Genomic DNA, 27,926 nt, shown 5'->3' with positions numbered 1-27,926 from the left:
TCAAATTGGGACTTTTGATTGTGCAGAATAACAGACTGCCTGCTTCATGTCTGAAATGTTGGCCTCCCAGGAACTCCTTTCATAGGCCAAACATGTAGAAATGGCTTGGAACGAGGTAAAGACTGTAACTAAGTTCCTGTAAAAGTATGCAATAGATGTTTTCGAGTGATCTGTTGATTTTCAAGGATCAAGCGTTCCAGACGTATGACCTTCTTAAAATGTTTGCACCATTTAAATTCTTTACTGCAGCTAAAAACACTCATCACTGTACTGTGCTTGAGATCTTCTGTAAATATCAATTTTACATCTGAAAGTCCCAGTTTGACTATTAGAGACTCCTATTAGACCTTAAATATTATTTATCCACTTCACCTTAGATTATAAATAAAATTTATACATTTTTTGAAATTTCCTGATATAGAATATTTAGCACACTAAATCTAAAATGGTGTTTATTCTAAAATGTTTTACTTCACATCACAATTGTAAAGAGCTTCTATCGGATTCATCACAGCCTTCGTTTTAGGTTGAACCATTCTGTCTATTTTTACAAGGGCTTTTAGATGTTTTCTGTTTTGTGAACCATCTTATTATTTTTTTCAGTCAATTGTGAAATACTCAAACCAGACATCTTTGATGTTTGTAGTAAACATTACCTGAAGATCAACATAATTGGCTGAATGGGTAATCACAATACACATGAGTAAATGTACAGCAGTCTATTATTATGCAACAATCTTGGGTAGAAATAACAATAGACACATTGTGATGTGTAGATAATGTACTTTATAGGGAATTAAAACAGTTTAGGTTTACATACAAATTTGAAAATGAAACTTAAATTTTAGGTTTAATGTCAACAGCAACTTGACATTCAGCTGCTTAAGAGGTACTACACAGTTTTCCTGATGTTTCAGATACATATGATAAACATCAAACTCAAAGTCAGAAAAGAAAAAAAATATATAGATATTTATACATTTCTCTGACACATTTGGCACAATCTGCTTGAGTCATGAACAGAGCCTACGCTTCGGGCAAGTGATAACGCATTAGGCAAGTTCGGTTGATTATTATAGGGAATGAATATAATTGTTAAGGTGAGACTTTTCCATGCGCCATCCCTCTATTGACAACTTTCCCCTCTGCAATCAGCAGAAAACTGCTGGAATCACAGCACCATTAATCTCCTCGAGTGTGTTAATGACTACGACGAGTGACGATTTAACTGGCTTTCCTCTTTTACATGCCGTTGAGCAGGACACGCTGCCCTCATCAGTCTGAACAAATAAAACAAAATAAAATGAGAGGGGGAAATAAAAATTACTTGGCCCCTATTCACCTGGAGGATTTTTAAGGGCTCGTTTATTCTGGAGAAAAGCCAAGCGAGTGTGGTTGTACTGTAGCTTTAGATGTATTACTCAGCGTTAACCGTTAAACTGTCTTACAACGTGAATAGTGGAGGTTATGGAATTCCTATTAGAAATGGAACACTATAAAATGCCAACGATATAATAACCACAACTCGGTATAAGTTATTGGCAGTGCAGGTATGAAAGTTTTTTTCATTTTGACCTGGTATATTATCATCTTTAAGAGTTTTTTTTTTTAAATCTTATATTAATAAGGAATGTTCCACATAGCAGTAAGGCATAACAGGACATTTCTTGTATCAGTGTATATACAGTACTGTGCAAAAATCACAAGACACATTTATTCATATTTTACTTCCAAAGAGCCAGATGTAATCTTGAAGAATAGTTCTCCAGGATTCCTAAAGGACTTTTTTGGCTCTCGTTATCATTTAAAGATGATCAGGCTGATGCTGAATGCTGAGAGGGGAAATGAGGTTGCTGCTGAGGTTGTTACATAAACAACCAATTTTTTAAATTTCATGTTTAGGCACATTGCAGCTTGTCGCAGTAATACATTTGTTAATATTAAATTTGTTAATTTATTTTATGTGGAAATTAAAGGTTGTTTAAGAGAGAGAAATATATATATAGCTATGAATAGATAATCACACCTGATCAAATCCCTAATCCAAATAACAGCACATTTTGAACATTCTAAAAACGCTTCTTAAAACTTAATAATAATCTTAGTGGTCCTAAATCAACTGTGTAAAATAAAACACATCCCCAAATAAGTGCAAACATTAACGGCTACATTAGCCCAAAGAGACTCCCAGCTAACATCAGTGCCCCATACAACGTACAAAAGATATAAATTATGTTTAACAACAACAAAAAAAAAAGTAGTGTTTCGATCTTATTATAAAATCACAAATGCCAAAAGAACATCAGTGCTTCTCATTGAGCAACATCACAGCCTCGTATTGAACTTCAGCTTGGAGCAAAGCTCTCGAGAGCAATGCATTATGTCTAGCACCATCATGGATCAACTCCAACAAGTCCATTATTGACAAATGGGCCGTGCAATTTAACCCTCGCGCGTAAATTATCGAGCTGATTCTGGAGGAGGGGAGAGGGGAGGGGGGTCTATTTAGATTACACGGGTAGATGGAATGCTAGACGGATTGACCTAATGGCCTGCTCGTCATATCTGTATCTCTTTTTTTTTTTTTTGTGCATGCTTAAATGGCGGTTAATGAATATCGATAATTAGTGAACCAAATTGGTTTTGAAATCTTAAAACATTCACCCTATGACACACGACCACCATCACACTGTGAGCTTAATGATCCATGGTGGGACTACTTGTGTGATTAGGCCACTAAAGAAACTTAAAATGATGTCTTAATTAAAACCCAGAATAAAAGAAGCTAAACAATTCAAACACAGTCACATATAAAGAAATAAATGCTAAATTATTCACAGATCTATCTAATACAGCTAAAGATATGTTGCATGGTTGTGTTTCTTTAAGGGCTTATAGGGCACCACTGAATACATACATACATACATAGCTTGCCTTTCCACCAATCTAATAATAACACAAAGTAAAGTATTATTTTAAAATTAAAATAAAAAATCAGTATACGCATGCTGGGAGCCATTATAGCAGCATGACGATGACAATACCAGGTTTGGTAATGAACTTGGCTTGTTAGTGGAAAATGATACACAACGACCGGGGTCTCCTCACAGTAATAAAAGTTTCTTTTTTGTTTTTCTCAAGGAATACATCCCCCACTCCCAAAAATAGTGCTTAAAAAATAAATAAATAAAATTAAAATAAAATAAAATAAAAAAAAAAAATCACACCAAAGCCCCCCCAAAAAAAAGATATTACAGAAGGTTTATAGGTTGGTGTTGTATATAAGTGGTTGTAAATGAAACCGAAGCTCCAATTAAAAGTCAGCGGGCTCGCAGCTGCTTTGGGACGGATTTCCATATTTCACATGGTGCTGATGGCTTTCGAATTCGTCCCCGGCGGTCACCGCGTACATATTGTATTGATCTGAGGAGCTCTGACTTACAGCACCGCTGAGATACGCAGACGCTCGAGGGCCGCAGCGAAAAGCCTCGGCAACACCGACCGCATACTACATAAAGGTTTAAAGGCTTTAAAAACGGATATATGAAATCAGAACGTCGACCGAGCAGCCTGTGCAATTCAGCAGTGTATGTATAGCTTGTATCATCGTGCATGCTAGTAATTTAAAGGAAATTTTAAAAAATGGATGAGCATGCACTCCTGTATTCCTGGTGACTGGTGATGAACATCTAAAACCAAGCTTAAAAACTAATCTCCTGAGAACGATAAAACTATTAAAGTTGTACTAGGTTTGCTTTGTTTCTCTTTCAGGAATATGCCTCTTGCTTGTGCACGGTTTGAGGTCTATGCAGGTTGTGAGTAGTTCTAGCAGAAGAACAGCCGTTTCTAAACACCAGCAAACCTAAAAGACAAAGACAGTGGAAAAAGAAAAATCAGAACATACAGCTTTTGATTGTTACAGAACTTAAGTTATGTACAAATATCTCTGAGTTTCTTTTTTGACCCAGGGTCAATTCAACTAGTTAACAATGCAGCCAGAGAAACAATTAGTTATTAGTTTTTGGACTTTTTTTTTTTTTTTTTTTACATTTATTACAAGGCTTAGATTATGAACTATGCTGGCCATAGAAGTAAAGTGAATAAGCTGTTACTATATAAACAATAACATACCAAAGCAAAAGCATTTATTTAAACCAGCAATTTAAATTACAGCAAGAACTAACGTCAGAGTGGTACTTAGACCGAAAATTAATCCACACCTTCTTACCAATCAAAAACCAAATCAGCTAAACCTTTACATTCTTAAGGTTGCTTTCCACACCCTGAAGACGACAAGCTCCAACAATGACGTACGCGCTGCACCATGAGAGCCATTTAACCCCCTGACAGCCGCAGTCTATAGAACACACACAAACCTGGCGGCAAAACAAAATCACGGCCGTAAAAATGCCAATACAGGACAACAGGCCAGGATCTATCCTCCCTGTCAACACCGCTAGCTGTAATTAATAAACACTGCAGTTTTTTTTTTTTTTTTTACAATCCCCTTTTCAGTGCTACTAACAAAGCAAACGGCGGAATGGAGAGGATTCAATAGCCATGGATCTGGGGGGACTGGGACGGGGATGGGGACCGGGGGGGTGGGGGTGTGGATGGGGGGCAGACGACTCTGTTTTTACGGTTCCACACAGAAGGAATCTACGGGGGCCTGCGCTCAGTGCGAGTCAATGTGAATGAGAGCACTGGAGTGGAAAATGGCTCCATGAGAAAGCAGGGAGCTAAACTAGCGAACACGTGTCGGACTCCAGAGAACATCTGTCCAAACGCAGCGGAAACACCGCGCACAGAAAAAAGTGCTCGCACAGGCGATGAAGGAGACACTCCCTTAAATAAAAAAATCATTAAAAAATAAATCTATATAAATTTGTTGTAGCCCTGTTTGTGATACTGAATTATTATGATTTTTTTTAATATTGTTATAATAATAATAATTATGATTATTATTATATTTACAATATTATTTATAATAATTTTACTGCAAACATTAACTGAAAACTTGATTAAAATTGTATAAAAAGTTTGGAAACATTATACCATACATGCTTATACAAAATTGCATAATAATAATAATACACATAGAAGTCAATAATAATAATATTATTATTATTATTATTATTATTAACAATCTATAATTTAAAAAAGGTTGTAATTACTATAATAGAAAATCCATCTGTAACGTTTTGTACTGTATATTTGATTACACTAAATAGCATAAAGAATTATTAAAATAATGCTTAATAATAATAATAATAATAATAATAATATGCATTGAAATGCCTAGCCTTAAATCACATTTATTAACAATAAACAATGTTTAAAAAATATTTTAATACAGTTAAAATAATGGATAAAAGCCTTTTATAAAAACGTATTAAAATAAAATATGATTAGATATTTTATATAAACTCTAAATAAGCACTACATGTCAATTTAAACAGAAATATCAATTCAACATTAAAGATCTTTAGGGATGTCCAGCATCCTCAAGGCACAAGTATATGAAGAGCGTGTACATTCTGTAATACAAAACTAAAAGTGTACTCACAATATATAATTTATAAATTAATGCCTTAATGAGTTTTGTCATTTCACCAACTCAGAGTAGCGACAGATGGCTGTGACAGATTAGTGCTGTCAAGATGATTAAAAAGAACATGCTGCTGTTTGATTTATCTGGCTGAAAACTGAACATTTCACTTTCTGCAATAAAAAATTTAATTGGAGCTTTGTCTTTATTTATAGGAAAAGGAAATGTAACGGAAATGATAAGAACATGATAGAACTGTCTTAAACAATAAACACACAGCTCGTGTAATAATCACTTACCCTGTAATAGGTCCATATTGTGTGTGTGTGTGTGTGTGTGTGTGTTTGTGTCACTGGACATTGGATTGCAGTGCAAAGAACAAGAAGACAGGCTGGAAAATAACAACACAAAATAAGAGTAAGCATTTAAAACATGTGACCCTCAAATTACATGTTAATCATTCTGCATGTTAAGCTTAAAGACGTTTTTTTTTTTTGTCAAAACAGCGATGTTGATTAGAATCAGTTCATTTCCAAATGCGTTACCTTGTGGTCTCCCATGCAGACATTCGGGCCTATGATGTTGTAGACAGTGTTTTTGCCTGCATCACTTTTCTGTAAATATATAGAAATAAATAAACGTTAAACAGCTGAGTCCGTGATCAAGATCAGTTGAATAAAAACAAGTATCATAGTTATAATACATATGATATTACAATGCAAACTGTTTGAAGAACTGCACATTCACTGTGTACTGTGCAAAAGTCATGAGCCACCCCTTATTACTTCGTTTAAAATATATTTAAATGATGGAAATTTAATTTAAAAAAAGGGAACAAAGGTTTTACTTTGACAGGCTGCAAAGTGCCTAAAGATATAAAATAAAACTGGTTGATTATGCAACAATCTTAGCAGCAACCTTATTTCCCCTCTCATCTGTTTCAACCTCTCAGCATTACCAGTACACTAATCACCGGCCTGGTGATCATCTGCACCTGTTTTACACTGATTCATGCCTTCAGTTAAATATTTAAATAAATCAAATGTCAATTTGTGGCTTAACAAACAAAAAACATTTCTCTGAAACTCTTAGTTTTAATTATAGTAATAGGAATAAAAGTTAGGAGTGTAACTTAAAGTAACTATTTTACACACCAGTCATTACACTGGTAATGGACAAAATGTACAATATGTTATTTATAAATATACTGTATACATGTTTAAACGAACAAAATGCAATTGTTCTGTGGTATAAGTAGAATAAAACATTTAATGATTGAAATAATAAATTTTTTGGTAACTCGGTTTAGCCTCTGCGTGCATAACACCAAACTATTTTCATAGTAAACCATGTTTTTAGTTCACTGATTATATATTGCTCCAAAATGCTCATTGTCTTGCAGGGTTTCAAAAGATTCACACGTGTCCATGCATGACTGGGCAAACATTCAATCAGATCAGAGGTAATCTGAAGGAAAGAAAAGTTGCAAGGAAAGCCAGAAAAGAGTGCAATAAGCACTAGTAATTGGACTCTCTTTGGTCAGGAATCCTGTAACTAAATCTATTTTACTACTTGTATTTATAACAAGAAAGATTTTTTTGTAATCATTAAAAAAATAAACAAAAATCTAGTTTCCCATTTCACCCTCTCACATGATCTCAAATTGAAAAAATCTTAATCATTATGATCAATAAGATGGCAGATAAACGGTGAGGAGAAGGTGAGAGTCAACTGTGACGCTAACCCTGCAGATCTTTTCTTCTGCCGAGTGGGACATGAGGATGCGGTCACACCAGGATGGACACCTCGTGGTCATGTACTCCGTGGGTTTTTCGGGGTCTTCGCTGTAGGGGTAACTGAAAAAGAACAATACAACAACATTTACACAGGCACAGCGTGCACATACACACAATGTTAAGACAAAACTTGCCACAATTTAATTTAAAAATAAATACATAAAAAAAAAAAAAAAAAACAGAGGCACCTGGGAGGAAAGAAAATCTCCTCTTCTGTGATTTCCTTGAAGGCCTCTGTCTCTTTGTCGTACTTCCGGAGCTGAGAGACAGATGACAAGATGATGTGTTTAAGCAGAGAGAACAAGCTTCATTCATAGATTTAAAATAATAAATAAAAACACAGGATGTGAGACACAAAATACTCAGTGATATTTCTACATGCACTTAGAACATGGGAATGTTTCTAACTATGAGGGGTGTTCAAGTCAAACTGGGACTTTTGATCATGCAGAATAACAGAACACAATAATAAGAGTAAAAACTCCCTTTATTTCTCTGCTACACTAATGACCTTATCCCATTAGTGCTTGAATACCATCACCGAGGAACTCCTTTACTGGCTCAAACATGTGGAAATGGCTTGAAGGGAGGTCAGGATTACACTGTATTGTACTGGGGAGAAGGCAACAACTAGCAGACAAGTTCCTGTGCAAGTGGTGTTTGTGAATGACTGCGTGTACAGTTCCCACAACAACCTGGCAAAAATGTATACAGTAATGTTTAAGTATCAGTTGTTCCACTTGCCGAGTGTTCATGGAAACGACTGCAGTGGACTTGAGCCACCTCGGGCGGGATCGTCATTTGCGAAATTATGGCCTTTTTTTTCCTTCACACTATATACAGTGTTTTACTCTGGCCCATCATTGGACTGTGCTTGAAGTCTTCTGTAAATCAGTTTTGAATGCCTTCATTCACCCCAAAAAAAAAAAAAAAAGTCTCGGTTTGACTTGAACCCCCCTTTGTACACTACTAAAGGTGCTCGCTAAATAAAAATCCACGCAGATAACTTCAAGCTCACCTCTTGTCCAGTGCCATCTTTGAAGAGTTTGTTGTGCGGGTACTTAAATGTCTTATATTCTATTTGAAGTAGCGCATCCTGCTCGGAAAAAGAAGAGAAACAGAAAGAGAGTGAGAGAGTGAGAGAGAGAGAGGAAGAAAAATGTGTTGAACAAGTACCAGGAAAAATATATATTCAAAAAATAAGAAAGAGGGTGGAAAAAAAAAAAAAAAAAGACAGAGGTTAATGCCACACACTTGAAGAACAAGACACTAAGTCTGACTGGTTCGGCATGTAAGAATTAATCACACCTCAACCCGAGCGATCTTAATGCAGACATGCATTTTCTCCACTGGCGGAAAAAGTCAATATTGTCTCCCGAGTCATAAATCTAACCGGACAGTGTTTAGTTGAACACAAACAACAAGAGTCAATAAATCATCTCTGGACAGCACAGGTAGTGTACAGAGCAGCAGGGATACCATTTCCTCTATAGCACCAGTGCTGGATAATGTGTTGTCCTGTGTATCCAACAGCGCCAGGATGATTTTACAAATCGCTCTCACACACACCTCGCTGCCATTGTCTTTCTCCTTATAGATGATTTTCTCAACTTCTTTAGTGCCCTTTTTCATCACGATCTTCTTCTCTGTCGATGTCGAGAGGTCCTGAACACACGACAGAATATTTCACACACCCTGTTACCTCAATGCTGAGGCATAAACCGTATTTGTGTGTGTGTGTGTGTGTGTGTGTGTGTGTGTCCAGATCGGGTGTGAATCGTACCTGGATTAGACTCTTTGTATCGAGGCGGAAGTTAAAATCTCCAAACAGGAAGTAGGGGACTGGAACAAGGTCACCTTCGAATATCCTGCTTGGCAAAACACGTTCATCAGTTCGTGGTTTTTTTAATGCAAGACAATTTAGACAATTTAGATGTCTACATTAAAACACCACCGCTTAAAAGTTTGGAATCACTCGCAAATGTCTAGCGATTTATTTTCTACATACTAAAACAATACTATAAAATAACACATATGGCATTAGGTATATATGTAACAACAACAACAACAACAATCCGTTGTTATCTTAAGACATGAAACTGTCTCTCATGAAGACCTTCCCAGGAAAGCAAGACTAAAACTTAACCTCTGCTGCAGAAGAGAAATTCATTTAGAGTTACCAGCCTCAGAAATCACTAACAACCAGCACCTCAGATTAAAGTCGTTATGAAGGATTTATAGACCATAAGTAGCAGATACATCTCAATATCAACTGTTTAAAGGAGATTATTGCATATTTTGGATATGTGTTTAACAGTGTAGAAAAAAATAAAAATCAGAAACGTGCACCATTGAGTTCCAAACTTTTGAGCGGTAGTGTTAAAATAAATCCGGATTGTCTAAATGAGTGTCCTGTAATACAGATGTTGCAGATGTGGTAGCACTGACCTGCCGATGACGTATTTGAGGGCATTATGGCGATTCTTGGAGAACACTGAGAACTCGGATTCGCAGGCTTTGAGGTTTGAAGCATCATGAAAAAGGTGCACGTTAACCAGGTCCAGGGCTCTACACACACACACCAAACACACACACATTGTATGTGACCAAGAATTAAACAACCAGAAATTGAAACACATATCACTTCATTTCATACCTTATGTTCCAACTACGCTGCTGCGGTCACACCTACATGCCATATCTTTACCTTTATTATACCTTTTTGTATTGCACATCCTTTAACACCCTATTCTTCATGCACATCCTTTGCATTCTAAGCCTTGATCATGAAGTGGAGTGAACATTTACACACTGCGGTAACTATTACACACAAAGGCGTAACTATTCACAAACATAAATATTCACCTCTGCTAGCGTTGGCCTGATTCCACAAGACCAGGTTGTAACACTATACAAGGGAGGTAGGGGTGCGAATACTTATGCAAGCCATTGTAAAACTTCCCAGGTCACATTTTTGCAGAAATTGCTTTTAACTGCCTTTGTTAAGCATGTGCACAGGTGTGTTTAAGCGTGTGGTTAAACGTGTCAGTTATATCTTATTAGTGATCAAGAGGGAGTGTCTAGGCGTGTGTGTGTGTGTGTGTGTGTGTGTGTGTGTGTGTGTGCGTATATACACTATCAGTGCTGTCACTCTTGCTGGCTGCTGTAACTCATTAGCTGTTAGGAGGGAGAATATGTTTGTGTATAAATATATGTATGTATGTGTGTGTGTGTGTGTGTGTGTGTGTGCGCGCACACTGTCAGTGCAGCCAGGGTAACTCAGCTCATTAATCATTTCTCCCTCATACACACTTTCTTCGCACCTGCTGCGACTACTAATGCTTGTCTGATATTAATGCCAATCATGCTCGCTGACAAGCTACACACACACACACACACACACACACACACACACACACGGAGTTCTGTTTTTGGAGCAGATATAAGGTGAGGGGACTCACAAGCATACACACACACCCAGCAAATTTTACAAATAAAAAAAAAAATAAAAATCACTGACTTTGAGTTGTGTGTTTATGTGTGTGAGTTTTATGCGCCTGTACAGTATGTGTATATGTGTGTGTGTGTGTGTGTGTGTGTGTGTTAATGTTGACATACTGGTTGTGAATCATCCACCGTGTCTTCATGTATCCTTTTCTGGACCAATTTTGCTGGAAAAAACAAAACAAAACAAAAAGTACATTCATATTGCACATCTGTATGTAATGCTTTTAGTCCCTCTTCTTTTTCTAAATTTTTCTATCTTGCTTTTTATGCTTGTTCAATCCGGCCTATTGTCCCGAGAGTGTATCATTAACTCACATCTGGCCAGAAGGCCCTCTGGAATTTCTCCTTCTTCACTGTCGTGACTCTGCAGAACGAACCCGTGTACGTGTTGCGACCCGACACCGACCTGAACTCCTTCCCTATTAGAAGGGGAAAAATAAAAATAAAAACGAGAGGCAGAGTGAGTAAAGGAGTGAGAGAGAGGGAAAGAGCAAACCACGCAAACGCAAAATCAATGCGCTAATGCTAACCTCGCTCCCCAACGGTGTGAGCTGAGATTCATTAGACACTGATTGGACGGGGAACCGAATTTCGGTGGTGCTCCGAGCTTTATTGCTCTTCTATTAGGCTTCTTGTTTAACTCTTATTCATGGGACGACCTGACGGGAATGTGCACACAGGAAGAAAACGAGACGCGAGAGCGAATGGGAATCTGATTTTAAGAGCGGTTCGGCTGCGCGGTTCCAGACTGAGCGATTAGAAATGAATTACGGCCTAATGGAAATAAGCTGCTGGAGTTTACGATGGTTGAGCGTTTAACACAGGGGGGAAACCATCCTTCACTGCTTGAATGGATTATGCACGAGTTGAGCAGGACTTTTACTTCTTTTGCTTACACAAGTAAAACAGACTGGATGTTTAGACATACGTTTAGACTTATATTATACTAAAAATTACTTTTGAGCATAAAAAAAAAAAAAAAAAAAAAAAAAAAAAAACTTATTTCCCAGTGCGTTTTGGAATATCAGCTTCCTATAAAGGGAGTTTCATAAAGAGCTGTTCAAGTCAAACCGGGACTTGTGATGAAACTTCTGAATGAAAGCCTGATTGACATTTACAGAAGATTTGATGGGTGCAAACGTTTTTAAAGAGGTCCATGAATGATAATCTCCGCCGTGGTGACGCAGAGGCCGCTGCAGTCATTTCCGCAACTTGGCAAGAAGTTACCTGTAGATTTTCAAAGAACATTCACAGGAGAGACGCATCTATCTTTGGGAACCGATCACGCAGTCATTCACTACACCACTTGCCCAATACAGGAACTTGGGTGGGAGTTATTGCCACATCCGCCATATAATCCTGACCTCATTACAAGCATCCAAGGAGCTCCTGGGAGGCCAGTGTTTCCATTAGTGGACTAATAATAACCGCATTAGTGTAGCAGAGGATTACATAAAGGTAGATTTTCTATTATTCTGCACAATCAAAGGTTCCGAACGCTCTTTGTATTTCCCATTTTTTCGAATTGGATGGAAAAAATGAAAAAAAAAAAAAAAAAAAAAAGGGTCTGTGTGCATTATCCTAGAACAAAATGCCTGCCATGGTTTATTCCTTAAAAAAAAAAAAAAAAAAACTTTAGATAGAGTGAAAGCGCAAACACAAGTTCACACAATTGCCACACACACAGACACAATGCAGCTCTAATTACCACAACGTACGAAACGATAAAAACAGGAGGATTGCCGAACCCTGCAATCGAAACGCTTTTGTGTTAGGCCGTATTAGCGCAAAGATAAAGAGCTGCAGGATACAGAAAAGGCTTTGTCTCGAGTGTTCCAGGTTCTGCTGAATGTTTGCACTTATGAGCTGCATGAACGGAACAAGCATGTTTAAACTGCTTGATGCCAGGTCTGGTTTTATACACTTTATCTCTGCACTTTATGGCACAAAAGTGATACGGAAGATATTAGGAAATATAATGTGTATATTAAAAGCAAAAAAAGCTCTTTCATCTACATTGGCATTTTTACAATGATAAAAAAAATAATAATAAATTCATAAATGAATAAAGTACAACAGTGAATATAAAGTACTTCTGCTTCCATAGAGAAACAGTCTTTGTGGATGACACAAAAGAGCGTTTTCAAAGTTTTTCTATTTCTTTTCTCTCTTTTGCTCTTAGAAAATGCCTGAAAAAAGACGCCATTGAACAGAAAAACTGTTTCAGAGTGGAGAAAAGGTCTAAATTGAGAACACTGCAGCATTATTTAAAATAAAAAACCCTCTTGACATTTAGCACAGAGTTGCTAATATCTAAGAATCGCTCTTAGTATTCCGAAGCTGCAAGACAAGACTGTTTTCTGACCGCTTGCTATATTCTCTTTTTTTAGTAAAGAAAAAAAAATCATTTTAAAATCTTTAATGTGATCTTTTTAGAGTGACAAAAAAGATCAGGACAGGATGCCAATCTCAGGGCACGCACAAACATACTAGGGCTGAAACGATTCCTTGAGTAACTCAAGTAATTCGATTACAAAAATTTACCAAGACGAAATCTTCTGCCTCAAAGCTTTTTTTAAATAAGTTTAAAAGCTTGCGTTATGTATCTGCGCAATTTTTTGTTGGTGTGACACAGCGCGCTTCTGGATGCAAGCCGCCAGTAAACACAGGCGAAGAAAAAGCGCTTAGGTCACCTAAAAAAAGAGGAAGGAGACGCAAACAGTTAGCTGTGTATTGATTTGATGCAGCGTTCTGTTGCGGGCTGCAAAATGGAATGGAGCGATAAAATGATCAGCAAACCAAGCGAAAAAAAAACAACAACAAGAGAAAATAACAGAAATTGTCAGTAAAGGCTTATGTTATGTCTGAGCTGTAAGTTTTAAAACTTTGAGTTCTGAAAGTTAAGATGCACACCTTAGTGTTTTGTATAATTATTTATTTTAATGTGCGACTTTAGTCATTTAAAAATACCCTTTTTTTAGTTTTTGAATCTGAGAAAAGGCCTTAAAATAAGAATGTATGGCTCTGTAATGCACTAAATTCATCTTAGTCAACTTTAAGCTATTTCTTGTATTCTGAATAATGACAATGTTTATTTTTTTAAATAAAAGTTGCCTTCTTTTAAAAAGAAAAACCAATTAATCTTTGTTTCTGTTATATATTTTACATTGCTGTTTTAAATTAAGCAAGAGTACATTTTATCCGATTACTCGATAAAATTTTTGGTACGTAGAATACTCGATTACTAAAATATTCGATAGCTACGGCCCTAAAACATACACTCACTGTCCCATTCACACATTATTGGTCAATTTGGGAACAAGAGTTGTGTTCCACAGCTGCATACCAGAAGAGAACTATTTTGTCTTACCACTGAAATCGTACTGCTGGACGTTCTCCAGAGATTTATGGATGAAGTAAATGTTCCCGAGGGCCTGTGGACACACAGAAAGAGGGAGAGGGATGAATTATAAACTGTTTAATATGAATAAACACAGCTAGAAGACAATACGGGTTTTTATCAGCTTTGTCACATCTTAAAAATAAATTAAGACCAACTGACATTTAAGCCAGAAGCGATAAGACTGGTTGCACCACTTATATAACGTATGCAACGTGTAAAAACATTCATACAAAAAGAGACGGGTGCGTACGGACGCTTATAAATATGCGCACCCGCAAATGCACACGAACTCAGGAGCCGTGAACGGGGCTGCCTCCTCCTGCTCCTGCTCATCAATCGCGTCCCGCCGAGATCGATACGGACAGAAAATTAAAACAATCACACGGTGATTAAACACGCGAGCCACAGCACTGGCCGAAGAAAAATCACCTGCCGTTCTGGGCCACTTTCGCTGCAGCACCTACACCTGACAAGCCCTTAAAACACACGCGCACACACACACACAGTAACACGCTCCACCAAGGGGTGACAAGACATCCCCAGGAGGAGGGAATAAATCTTGTGAGTAAAGCGATGCTTGTTTAATACGACGGTGTTTTCCAGATGACCGGCCCTGGGGCAGGACTGCACTGGGAGAGTTGATCCAGAGACAGGAAGCTCAGGGAAAATAAATGCTTTTTTAACACCTAGGCTTGAATTTTATTTTCCCATTTTCGACTTGCTCGAGTCGCTCTTTTTTTTTTTTTCCTGCGTGATCACTGTATGCAAAAAAAAAAAAATTAATATCCACTGTATATATGCTTGTGGATTAGTTTTGCTTCGTTTTTTTTTTCCAAACCCAAATTCTCCAAAAACTAATTTAAAGCCTTAAACAAGCTGTTAATCTGTAACATGAACATTTGGTCACCTATTCATGATGAGGAAAGCAGCGGTGAGCTCAAGAGCTTGAGGTTCTGGTTTGCTGATGGGGTGGCCCGGTTGGCAATGTTGGGTCCTTGGGCAAGACCCTTAATCCTGTACTTTATATATCCCACCCACTTCGGCCCCAAGCCTGGTTAGAAAATGGCAGGGTTGTGCCAGGACGGCCATAAGGGGGGGGATAATCTGACAAGGCTAGAGGCCGGATACGGAATCCTGACCTCTAGCATAAAAACGATAAAAACCAAGATGATGAAAACATCTGTTTTTACATTTATAACTCCATCCATCCATTTAGGAACCCAGGGTCCAACTAGGGGCCGTGCAAGCCAATGGTGAATACTATTGTAATTATTCCCATTTCATGACCTCTGGTCAACATTCACACACACAATTCGGGAACGCCAATTAACCTAACCTGCATGTCTTTGGACTGTTTGAGGAAACCTCAAAACACAGGGAAACCATGCAAACTCCATGCACAGGGACTGGAGGTGGGAATCGAACTCAGACCCTGGAGGTCTGATTGCAGAAATTAACTTGCGGACACTTTACTGCAAGTAAGAGGACAAAGCACTGATCTGTGATAAACAAAATTAAAACGCACGAATGAGTAATCCTTCAAACCAGAAATAATAAAGAGAAAGGAATCTGTGTTTTTTTAAAAATAATAAAAATAAATTAAAAAAATTAAAAAAAGAGGTCAGGCAGCAGGGCCGTGTCCCCGTTCCACACGTCTCTGCGTTCTCATTTCTCTCACGTCACCTCTATTGATTTGTTATCAGTTTTCTACAGGCTGTACATCATTACTTTCCTGAGCAATAGTGTGTGAGATAGTGCGCGTGTGTGTGTGTGTGCGCGCGTGTGAGGCGGCTGCAGCAGTACAAATGGTGTTTTGATAAAAAATCACTTGTAAGTCAATAATTTTTTATTAAATGCTGCACTAACCTGATTGATGAAGATAGGTGTGGAAACTGTGCACAGAAGCGTGCTTTTGGTGAGTGTGTGTGCATGTGTGTGTGTGTGTGTGTGTGTTCCCAGGGAACATGGGCGTTTGTTTATATTTATAGAACAAGATATAGTTAGTCCATGCATGCATGTGTGTGTGTGTCTGCTTAGGGGGTAGAGGGTGTAATAGGGTTAAAGTTATGGTAATAAGGGGATTGGTGCACTTTCTGGGTTTTTTTTTTTTTTGTGTGTTTGTTTAAAAAACAACATGCGTACATATACTGTACTTGCTGTCTATATTCCGTGTGTGTTTTTCAGTGGAGAGAAGGATTTGTGTAGTTTGTGGGTTTTGAGTGTGTGTGTGTGTGTGTGTGTGTGGGTGTGGGTGTGGGTGTGTGAGGGGGTATTTATAGAACAGCCCATACACATATCCATAGAGTGTATACCATGTAAGTGTGTGTGTGCGCACGTGTGTGTGCACCCCACAGCTGTGCAACACCCCCACCAGGTTTATTTATCACGGCCAGACTGAAGTTGCTGATCAATAGTTTTAATCTGGACTTAAACGTATTGACTCGTCCTGCTGCTTGGCCCCTCCCACACATTAACCCAGTCCATCAGCTCCCGGGCCGAACACAAACCCGCACACACAGGCTCACCACACACACACGAAAGGTCCATCACTCCTCACCTGGGTGGGCTGAGGGTTAATATCCTGCCACTCTCTCTAACTTCATGCTTTCTGCTCTGAAAGCGATTCCGTGGCCCCTCAATCTCTCCCTCCCTCCCTCCCTCACTCTCTCACTCTCTCACTCCCTCACTCACTCTCTCACTCCCTCCCTCAATCTCTCACTCCCTCCCTCAATCTCTCACTCCCTCCCTCATTCCCTCCCTCACTCTCTCACTCCCTCCCTCACTGCTGACGATTCTGCAGCTCCTAAAACTATGACTGATATTCCATGTGTAACACTATATACCAGTTAACCACACATTGATATATATATAACCTTTACAGACATCTCCAAGTTTTAAACAAATCATCGCTCTGCCTGTACAGTTTGAGCGATTCCACACACAGCAATATAAAACCCACCCTCATGAGCCGCATTGTAAATCAAGCAGTGCTCGAGTGTCTGGTACTATTGGATGAAACACTTGGAACTTTGAATAAGGGTCAATTTTCTGAAGGGTCAACTTTTATGAAAAGAGTCTCCATTATCAGCACCTTGTTACACTCAGCGAGTTATTTATTTTTTTTCCTGAGACAGACTAGGATGAGCTCCGATCGGGGGGGGGGGATACAAATATCCCAGACAAACTTGGAATTCCTACTCTCCTCAAATCCAAGTTTTGCAAGAAATGTCAATTTGACATGGCTTCTTACAGCCTTACCTTTAAAAACGTTATACTGTAAAATTAAAGGTGTGTTCAAGTCAGACCGGGACTTTCTTTATGAATAAAGGCGTAAAAAGACTATTGATATTCACAAAAGACTTCAAGACCAGGATGGTGATGGGACTTTTAGCTGCCTTAAAACATTTAAATGGTGCAAACGTTTTAATGAAGGCAACCATCCATGAATGATTCAGCCGAGCTGGCTGCAGTCGTTTCTGTTTACATTCAGCGAGTGGAACACCTGATCCTTAAAAACAGATCGAGGTATAAATACATCTGTGTGTGGGAACTGTACACATGATCATTCCCAAACACCACTTGCACATTACAGGAACTCGACTGAAACAGTTCTGACCTCACTTCATGCCATTTACATATGTTTGGGCCATTAAAGGAGTTCCTGGGGGGCCAGAGTTTCCGACATGAAGCAGGCAGTCTAGCAGTCATGAGAATACTTTCTACCTTGATGGCATCCAAGCACTAGTGAGAAGATGGAATAGGTGCATTAGTGTAGCAGCGGATTATATAGAGAAATAAAGAGTTTTTACTTTCATAACTGCGCAACTCGGTGCAATCAAAAGTCCCAGTTTGAATTGAACGCCCCAATGTACAAGGATTTGCTTTAGACCAGTCAACATACAGACATATTGGTTTGTTTGATCTGTAACACTGACTACACTGATCGTTGTTTTGAGGGGGAAGTTACACATGACTTCTCATGTTACCCATCTCGCTTGTAGCTAAGTAAAGACGTCAATATCTTCCAAGTTTTCCTCGGGCGTTTTTCCATCCTTTCAAGCTTAGACTTCCGACTTCTGACGAAACTCGAATGTCAGGTTCGGGTGTGCAAAAACAAGCCAAACATGACTGGTTGTCCAGGAAAAAAAAAAGGGACGGAATTCGATTTTACTTTACATATTCCTAGAATTTGGCGAGTAAAACTAAAGATTTTTTTTTATCTTGTTTTTATCTAGAAAAAAAATGTTTACAGACTAAAAACAAATGGTGCAAGCTTGAAAAACCTCACATATATATTACATTTTTAGATGCGCTTGCAAAAAAATTATTACACACTCACACAGCATAGGCATTGAAAGGTGTGTGTGTGTGTGTGTGAGAGAGAAGTTTTTTTTTTGTTTGTTTAAATCAGGCTTATCCCTGGACTGCTGGAGCAGTGCCCCACCTAGTGGTCATAACCCTAAATCAGCCCTCACCGTGAAGTTGTCCTCCGTCTTGAAGTCGCTGTCTATGTAGACACACACTCTGTCAAAGTCTGACAGCCTGGACTCGATGGTCCTGGAAAGTAAGGGGGGGGAATGTTAAATGGAAATAAACATCACATATCAACCTCATAAAAAAAAGGAAGAAAGACAAACTGTGAGAACCACTGTGAAATATTTTTGGCTTTGAGAACTCCGAGAAGTTCGTGACCCTAAATGGGAGAACGTCTGATCAACATCATTCAGGAGCTCGGTTTCTAGAATAACAGCAGATTTGTATCATGAACTCTCCATGCCTATGCCTAAAAAGCAAAATAAATAAAAAAATAAAAGTGTGTGTATAGAAGGAGACCTTTTCAGTGCATTTTTTTAATGCAGTAGCTCTGTAAATGTCAGCAAAGTCAACGTTCACCTTACAAGCCACATTGTTTAATTCCGATTATTAATTTTTTTTGTCAGATCATGTTTTCTTTTTTAAGGGTTTACGTTTATAATTACAATTGGCTTTCATCAGACTCTATTGTGGATGCGTCCATCGTCTCAAACTGCACACATGTGCACAGCAATATTTTGCTGGTCTCCCACTGCGCTACAGAAAGTTTACGGAGACGACACCATTGAGAAGAGCGATGTGCACAGATGGATGAAGAAGTTTAAAGCATTGAAGACAAAACACTGCCCGAGACCATAAACTGCAACGAAGGGGATTTCCAAACAGGATTCGAGAGTCGGGTTCGATGGTGCCGCAAATGCATCACTTATATCACATAAATACTCTATAAAACATGTGCAGTTTGAAATACCAGTCAGTTAATAAAAAAAAGTTATGTCATTACTTTTGGAACAGCCCTTGTACTTAACATATTGTACTTGCAAACATATCGCTCTGGTGTATTTGTTTGTTTGTATTAGGGTTTATTGCCATATCAGCATCACAGGTTATTTCATGGCGGATACAGATTAAACATTCAACCAATTTATACAAACCAATATGATATTAACTTATACAGTAGGAATAATGTAAGGGATTTAAAGAGCCACAAGAACAAGCTTTAGATGCATCTTGCAGGATAAGTTCTTTAATGTTTGTTTTGGTAGAAAATGTTTTCTTATGGCATTAAAACTCGGGCCGATTTAGATTAGTGCTACAGTGCTGACATTTTGGAGCTTCCTCGTCCTTCAATAAATATGCATGGGTTGCTGCAGCGTAAGAAAAATAAAACACTTTAAGATATGCTATTACAAAGAAATAATCTACTTCATGGTGATTTTTTTTTTGCCCCCATTCCTTCTTAATTCTTACATAAATGCACATTATTAATATTATTATAAATTATGTATCTTTTTAAATTTTATTTTGAACCTACTTAAAAAAGGTTTCAGCGGAGGCCATGTTGGCTTTGTAGTTCTTTCCCCCGACCTCCTGAAAGTGCATGGCGACGAAGCGGGGCTGGTACTTGTCCACAGTCTGCTCACAAAAACATACAGTAGGAGTTTGCTCATATTTATTATACTTGCATGTTCCGTATTCATGTCAGGGATAAATGAAACAGCAATAACTGAAATAGTAAACAGAAGACATGCTGCTGAACTCACAGTGTACAACTCTTGCAGCCAGCCATCTTGGATCTTACTCAGCTGTGAACGAGAGGAGGATTCTGTGGTCAGTGTCACAGTGATGCATCTTAAAGAACATTATTCAGTAACACGTATGGTCAATAAAAACTAAAACTTGTTGGTTCATGAAACAGAAACATGTTTTTTGTAATACATGACCATCATCACTTTCTGCCTTCTTTGTGTTTTGTCCATGTGTGTATTTCTAACTTTCTCTGAGGCATTGTGTGTGTGGTTAGTTGTGGCTTTATCAGTTTTTCCTTCATATTATCTTGAACTTGTTTCTGGTCCACTGGTGGAAACTTAGTCATGCAACCATCCTATCGCGCATCATTTATCAGCTCTGAACTTGGGCTGGATTCTGGCTGACTTGAAAGTAATCTTAGAAAAGTTTTGCATTTTTTAAAGCATTTAAAAATGTAACAAATGTAGAGTTGCAAATGAGGTTTTGTTCCCCTTTACATTTATTCTGACCAACATATTTCAAATATCACATTGTTGACAATAATGTAAATTGGTAAATAAATATAACTATATAGTAAATATAGTTAAATATAGTAACTACTGCATGAAAATTAGTTGCTTCAAAAGTAGACACATTTTTAACATTTGGCTGTTTTAATTAACTTTAAGATATTTAGCCTATAACAGAAACTCTGCATAAAGTAGCCTGCATTTATGATTAAACAATTTCTTTATATAAAACATTATGATTTTACTGTCTATTCTATTATCTTATATTTTATTTCCGCAAATAGCACATTTTAAGACCTTTGTAGATTTTTCTGATCAGTCAATCACAGTCCTTGCATTGCTGCATCATCCCTAGCAACAGGGTCAACCACACGTCCTCACTAAGCTAAATGTTTTATACTTTCCTTACTCAGAGTTGCTTTAACGTGTTTCACTAAATCACTTTTAGTCCAGGACTCTCAGCTAGGAATTTTTAAACTAAGCTAGGAGCTCAATGAGAGAATTCTAAGAAGCTTTGTGAATACAAGCCCTGACTTCCAGGAAACGTGTGTCACGGCGTGAACTTCTGACAGGCATCTCCCCAATTTTTATATATTTTTTTTTTCACCCCTTGCTCACCCCAAAGGCTAACTATATAGGCGGCATCAGCCAGAATAAAGCTGCCATCCTGGACCAACCTGCACACATCAGTGGCATGTGAGTGGGGAGATACCCTTTGCTCCAGGGACTTATGGCCCACTAGGCAGGCATACCAGCCTGAGCAAGCTACGTTGTCATTAAACCAGCCTGAGCATGCCTTCTCGCCATTTTAACTGTTTAAGCTTGTTTCATAAAAGGCAAGCAGATTGAACCCCGCCGATTCACCTGCCATGAAAGGAGCATGCAAGAAGGGCGATCTTACAAAAGCTTGAACAAAAAAGCCTGCAACCACCTGAAGTGTGTAGAACCCTGGAGCAAAGGCCCTGCTGAATAATACATAAGACACAGACAGAGAAGAAAGCTAGATACATGAGGAGAGAAGGTGTGTGAGGATTAGCTTAGAAACCAGAGCCTGTTCGCATACATCGGTTTAAAGCAGAGGCTTTCTGAACATGGAATTAGAGAAACATTTTCCCAGGAGCTGCTTATGAGTGAACAATTTTATCATTTATTTATAATTGTTTAAATGTAATAAGATATTGTGTGGTTTATAGCAAAACGAGACAAATCCATCCTGTCAGGTTTAAGGACAGAAATAAAAGTTCTTGCAAAGGAATCTTAGTGTTACAATTCAGTGGAATTATTATTTTGTTAAAAAGCACAAGTACCAAATATTACTTAAAATTTGTTTCAGTTATAACAGTGTGGATTTAATGTTACTTTGCAAAACACTATAAAAGTTTGCTTATAGAGAAGCTGTGTGTAGTGTTTATGACCATGTGATTCTTTAGATATTAAATTTGTGTTAAAAACTGTTTAAAAGGAAAGGTTGAAAACCGTCTAAGTTCAGAAGTTGAAGTCACCTACAGAATTATTGGCACCTGGGATAAAGATAAGGGTGATAAAAGTCATTGTGGTTAATTTGCTCAATTCATTCATCTTCTATACATAGGGTTGTGGGGTCCTGGAGCCAATCCCATTGGACGGTCACATCCCCTCAGTCACATACTACAGGCAATTTGGGAATGGCAATTAGCCTAATCTGCGTGTCTTTGGACTGTGGGAGGAAACCATAGCTCCCAGAGGAAACCCACCAAGCACGGGCAGAACATGCAAACTCCACATACACAGACCCAAGGCGGAAATCAAACCCTTGACCCTGGAGGTGCGAGGCCATGGTGCTGACCACTATGCCATCGTGCCGCCATGACTTGTTTACTCTCATACCTACTGTAAATAAAGCAATTCAACCTTTATTTAAAGCAAATTTATTTGAAGTAGAAAATTCACTTACAAAACCACCCTAGAGCCTTTGTTCCTTAGTGACGCTAGTGAAGATTAGATTAGAGAATCCATAATTGCACTAAGATAAAAATTTTATTATTAATAGCTGAATGACCAGTGTTTGGGCAAAACAACCAAAAATGTAATGAAGCAACATTATGCACAATAAAGACCATGGTAAGAGAACGGAAAATGACTACGAATCAAGATTGGGGACTTGCAGGAGCATAATGTGGTCACCAAATCTAATCCAGTTGGACACCAGTTCTTGGCCAACTGCTTGAAAGACGTTAGAAAGAATGTACGTTTTTACATGAGATAAGACTGAAACTAGTTTCTGTGTACACATGAGATAAAAAAGAGCTTTTTAGCAATGTGGGCATACACAAAAGAGCAGGATGGATGATGTCGTACTGTTGTGTGGCTGTTTTTTGTTTTTGTTTTTCCTTCTTCCTCTAAACACCCTGTGTACCTTGGTAGCATAGCATGAAAGCGATTTTGGACTTCAGGAGATTTTTAAGGGGGTTTTTATTAAGTCCTACCTCAACCCACCGTATTACGCTCATGGGGCTTTGCATAAATGTTTTGCATGCGTGTGAGTCAGCACTGGTCTGCTGCGTGGGCTGAACCTGTATTCCACTCAGCAATGATAACAAAACCACTTTCACTGAATTTCACCAAAGCGCTGTTTTGCTTTCCAGTTGCAGCAATTACCTCAGCCTGCTCATAAAGCAATTTCCTCGCTTTGTTATGGAACATCATTAAGGGTAATTTGTTAAACGACAATTTCCTAGAAGAGTTACACAAACTCAAACAATTCTTTTTTTTTTTTTTTTTTTCATAGCACAGACTGACGTAATCTGACGTAATCTTTAAAAGCTTTCAAATTCCTTTATTGCATCAGGGCAATGGAGCCAACAGAGGTGTGCACTATAATAGATGATGATTTCATTTATCTTCTGTTAGTTGATTCAATTAACTGAATTGATCGGTCAGGCTGTCAATTTAAAATCTTTTTTTAAATTAGTTAAATAAACTTCCAAATGTTGAATGGTTGAAAAAAAATTAATTCCTTAAAAATACACTACAGCTTTTGCAGAAAAAAAAACAAACAAACAAAAAAAAAAACACCTGCATCTTTGGCGAATGCTCAAGTTTTGCGAGCGTACCGTTTCTACTTCTTTTTGGTTTATGGGCTGTTTGTGCAGTACCGCCACCTACTGGACTGGAGTGTTAAACAGCTCATTGACAGGAATAAGAAACTATTACTCTGCATGAGACATGGTATTTAAACAATAAACAAGTAACACGGCATTTAAATGTTTATTAGACACTTTCAGAATTTTTTAAAAAACTACAAAACCTGAAATATGAGAACAACAGAACATTAGACAGTAAACATTAGTGCTACTAAATCAACTCGACAGTCAAGCTACGGTTCACATACTGTACTCAACAGACGTACACAAAGTACTCCAGGCAGAAATATGAGTCTATCTAGCAAATGGCAAGGAGCAGCTAATCCAAGATTACTGAAACCAGACGAACGAGGTCTATCTTCATCAGGAAGTCAAAGTAAATTAGAAACGATTTAGGAACCAGCAACCCTGTAAGAAACTCCAAAAGGCTGCAAGGCTCGACTTATCTTATAAGTCGTTTAGAGTCATTTTCGCAGATGAATCATACGAAACACAAATAGCTTCATGTGAAACAGATTAAACAGAAGGCTGTTTATATACAGTATATAAGGATACAAATTTAATGTCAGTACGCTCTTGATATTAACTTCAGATATGAAACACATTAATCAAAAGTCAAAATGCATACAGAAGCATTCTCTCACATTATTCTGTCTGGAAGCAGTCCAGAAGCAAATGTCTTCACTGGTAAACTCCTTGAGATAGGAAAAACAACAAGGCCAGTGGAAATTTCCTTCATCTCCTGTCTCGGGAGAATTCCACAAATTTCGGCTGTATCATTTCCTCTGGCTGGACTTGTATCCAAAGCTGCTGTTTGAGACACTGTCACTCTTCAATGCATTTAATTTGGTTTCTGGTTGAACAGGACACGTTTACAAGAGAAGAAGAACCATGTCCTGGCAAGTGCTATGTGGTCTCAGCTGACTGACTTTACAATAGTACACAATGCAGTTTCTCAGAACACCCTTTACACGTTCATTGAGCAGAAAACGCTGTCAATGCAATGTTTGACGCAATTCAGACATGTAACTGATGTATGCTGAGAAAGTAAGAAAAAGCTGCTTTTTGTTTTCACACTATCAGTCCTCCTTGCGGCGGCTCAGGAATGTCAACAACAAATTGCAGTTTGCGACTATCAGGTCGCACCTGAAGATTTCATAACTTTTCTGCATCAAGACACACAGCACCTCAGGTTTGGCAAAGTCATGTCATAGCTGTTAACCATTGACACGGTTAAGCCCCACCATTTTTGGACATTTACTTTTGCTGCCAGCACATTGACTCTAAACTACTACAAAAAGAAGAAAAAAAAAAGCAAGAGGAGAAGTTCCAATCATTCTCAGAAATGATCATCTGTTTATGGTCACAACTGACCCAACCATGCACTTTCTGGGCCAAAAATGGTCACTGGAAGCTGGATGTGTAGAGAAATTTCCACTCTTGTACAAGTACTGTGGATTATAACGAAGGCAATGTCCTGACAAAATCTCTTAAGGCAACAATTCAGATATTTAGATAAAACTTTGCAGGACACTTTGCATGACACTGAGAATGAACACAGTTTTAGAGGAGAAGAGCATTAAATAAACTGTTGACGTTTCATATATATATATATATATATATATATATATATATATATATATATATATATATATATATATATATATATATCAGGTCCGGCAATATTAACACATTAATGGATCCACATTTAACATTGATAATATGATGACTGAGGGAACATAAACCAGGTGGGCTGAATGGCACGTTTCATTATAAAAATATTCCAGATGAAAGTTGTGATAAAACCAAAGTTTTGTGCTTGAGCTACCTTCAAGGAGAACAGTTTTTACAAAAATACATCAAATGTAAAACACTGACATAGGCTATAAGTGAGAAAGTTGGTAGAAGCTATTTTTATTGATCTCTATCTATCTAAAAACATTTCTTCCCTTTCATGTGTCATAAAACTCAGAATTCATACAATTCTCATACAATACAAGGAGATGTTTAGCAAATATTTTGTTTTTTAAAATACATCTTCCTGTACTATACTGCTCATCCTGTACAGGGCGTTGGGCGACCTGGTGGGCGACCTGGTGGGCACACACACCACACTACAGCTAGTTTGGCAATGTCAATTAGCTTAATTTATACGTCTTTGGACTGTGGGAGTAAACTGTAGTACACAGAGGAAACCCACCAAGCACAGGGAGAACATACAACCTCCAGACCCGAGGCGGGAATTGAACCCAGACCCTGGAGGTGCAAATGCTAACCACTAAGCCAACGTGCCGCCTTGAATATACATTACACCCCCCACCACCCCCACCCGTGACCACGGATACAGGATAGGGCGGACTTGACGATGCTGATGATGAGATGCACGTGAACGTGTCGTATTGATGTGGTATGAAAAAGATAAAAATTTCACATCCTGTTACAGGAAAAAGTACAAACTCTGGTTGGTCACATCGCACCACAGAATTTTCTTTTTAATTATTATTCTTCAATAACAGCACACCCAAGTGTTTTATTCTTTAATTAATATTGAGTCCACAATATGTATTGATTATACTTTACCAAATTCTATCATGTGTCTGACTGGAAGTAGTAATGTATTAGTGTAGTAAATATTTATTTTTTTATTTTCTGCTGTAAAACATGTTTTTTTATTGTAAAATCATGTTTTGATAAAGTAATAGCTCCATGTTTTTGGTGTTTGCTGATGAGAAAACCTAGTTTTTGTAATAATTAAATGACATTGAGTTAGTGCTTCACTTGTCACTTAGCTTTAAGGCTAACAAACAACTTCATGTTTAATGCCTGTCAGTGTTGGCTTCTTGTTTGTGCCCATTTTCGCGCCAATACCTTTTAAACGTGACGCGATTTATTTATTCATACTATTTAGTACGGTAGTATGCAGCCTGGTGTAGCTCGACCCGGGCCGGTCGCTCTGTAAATAGTAAAAAGCATTTTAGCATTCTAATATGCACAAAAGTTTCATTATAGCCTGTTTTTTTTAAAATATATATTTGAGCGTTAACTGTTTAATTATTTCTACTAACATTTTACACGGATAAAGCCAAGCTCTTTTTAACGTCTCGGAGTTAGCTCTGTCGATTTCCTGTTTTATTTAAACACAAACACGGAGCTAGTTTCCTGTCGCGACCCTTACGGGGAACTCTCGCGACTAATCTGATGACAGCGCAATTCGAGTCCGCGACAACGAACTACTCGAGACCGGGGCTTCAAAAAAGCTCCGCGAGGCCTGTGGAGAAAATGCGCATACTACCGTACTAAGCAGTATGTCAAAAACCGAACGTCTCCCCGCGTACTGCTTTAGGATGCCGTTTAGTAGGTTAGTATGGTTACAATTGAAGCAGGATTTACGTAAAAAGGAGAAAAATGAAAGAATGTAAAACGAAGTTGTAAATACAGAATTACCTAGTAAGATGTTCCCATGGAGATAAGGGATCTTTCCTAGTAAGAGCTCATGAACATTAGAGTGTGCTCGCGTTATATAAGGTGCAATCACGGTTGTTTTCAAGATGTCGCTTGGAAACCTGAGTTACAGTACAGGTCGCCTTCAGTCACAGACAACTGAACCCACTCCTAACAAACACAACAAGACTGAGATCGTTTGCATACTCACCTTTTCAAATAACGTGCCAACATTTGCTGTGACTAGTAGAACATCTGTGGACGTCGCCATCACTCTCCAACTCTCAGGGATAGAAAAGTCTTCTGACAGATGGTGGATTTACCTTTCAGTTCAGAACAAACCTGGCCGCTTTAGTTAGCTATCTTATCTTATCTTCAGCACATACTTCGCTTCACATCATGCTTAAGAGTTCAACTCTTGCTTCATTCAAGTCTTCAAGTCCATTTGACACAGAAGCATGGAGTTGTCCTGCGTTCATGTTCCCAGGACCACAGGTTCTAACCAGCATGACTTCTCGCAGCACTGCATCACATCAA

General features: G+C 38.2%; 1 protein-coding gene across 1 annotated transcript; it reads right to left on the bottom strand.

The window, feature by feature from the left end:
* Positions 1 to 771: 771 nt before the first annotated feature.
* inpp5l (inositol polyphosphate-5-phosphatase L) lies at positions 772 to 27,926 on the bottom strand. Its single transcript, XM_053504564.1, has 16 exons — positions 27,601 to 27,926; positions 20,332 to 20,373; positions 20,103 to 20,203; positions 18,730 to 18,811; positions 14,222 to 14,285; positions 11,167 to 11,270; positions 10,963 to 11,015; positions 9,793 to 9,912; positions 9,128 to 9,212; positions 8,914 to 9,009; positions 8,363 to 8,440; positions 7,533 to 7,603; positions 7,293 to 7,404; positions 6,094 to 6,162; positions 5,848 to 5,939; positions 772 to 3,862 (listed from the first exon to the last, which is right to left on the bottom strand). Exons 1-15 carry the CDS (start codon positions 27,658 to 27,660, stop codon positions 5,898 to 5,900), a joined length of 1,179 nt encoding a protein of 392 aa, XP_053360539.1. The 5' UTR covers positions 27,661 to 27,926; the 3' UTR covers positions 772 to 3,862; positions 5,848 to 5,897.

The sequence above is a fragment of the Clarias gariepinus genome, chromosome 9, assembly GCF_024256425.1.
Source record: "Clarias gariepinus isolate MV-2021 ecotype Netherlands chromosome 9, CGAR_prim_01v2, whole genome shotgun sequence".
NCBI classification, from domain to species: Eukaryota; Metazoa; Chordata; class Actinopteri; order Siluriformes; family Clariidae; genus Clarias; species Clarias gariepinus.
The sequence above is the reverse complement of the archived record's forward strand: the minus strand, read 5'-3'. Positions and strand labels throughout refer to the sequence as shown.

Bases quoted from the DNA above. Each gene is read 5' to 3' on its own strand.
- inpp5l (XM_053504564.1), bottom strand. From the start codon at position 27,660: ATGGCGACGTCCACAGATGTTCTACTAGTCACAGCAAATGTTGGCACG. The intron at 20,374-27,600 runs GTGAGTATGCAA...TCTCGTTCACAG, and splicing joins TTGGCACGTTATTTGAAAAG to CTGAGTAAGATCCAAGATGG. The intron at 9,010-9,127 runs GTACGATTCACA...TCGTGTGTTCAG, and splicing joins ATACAAAGAGTCTAATCCAG to GACCTCTCGACATCGACAGA.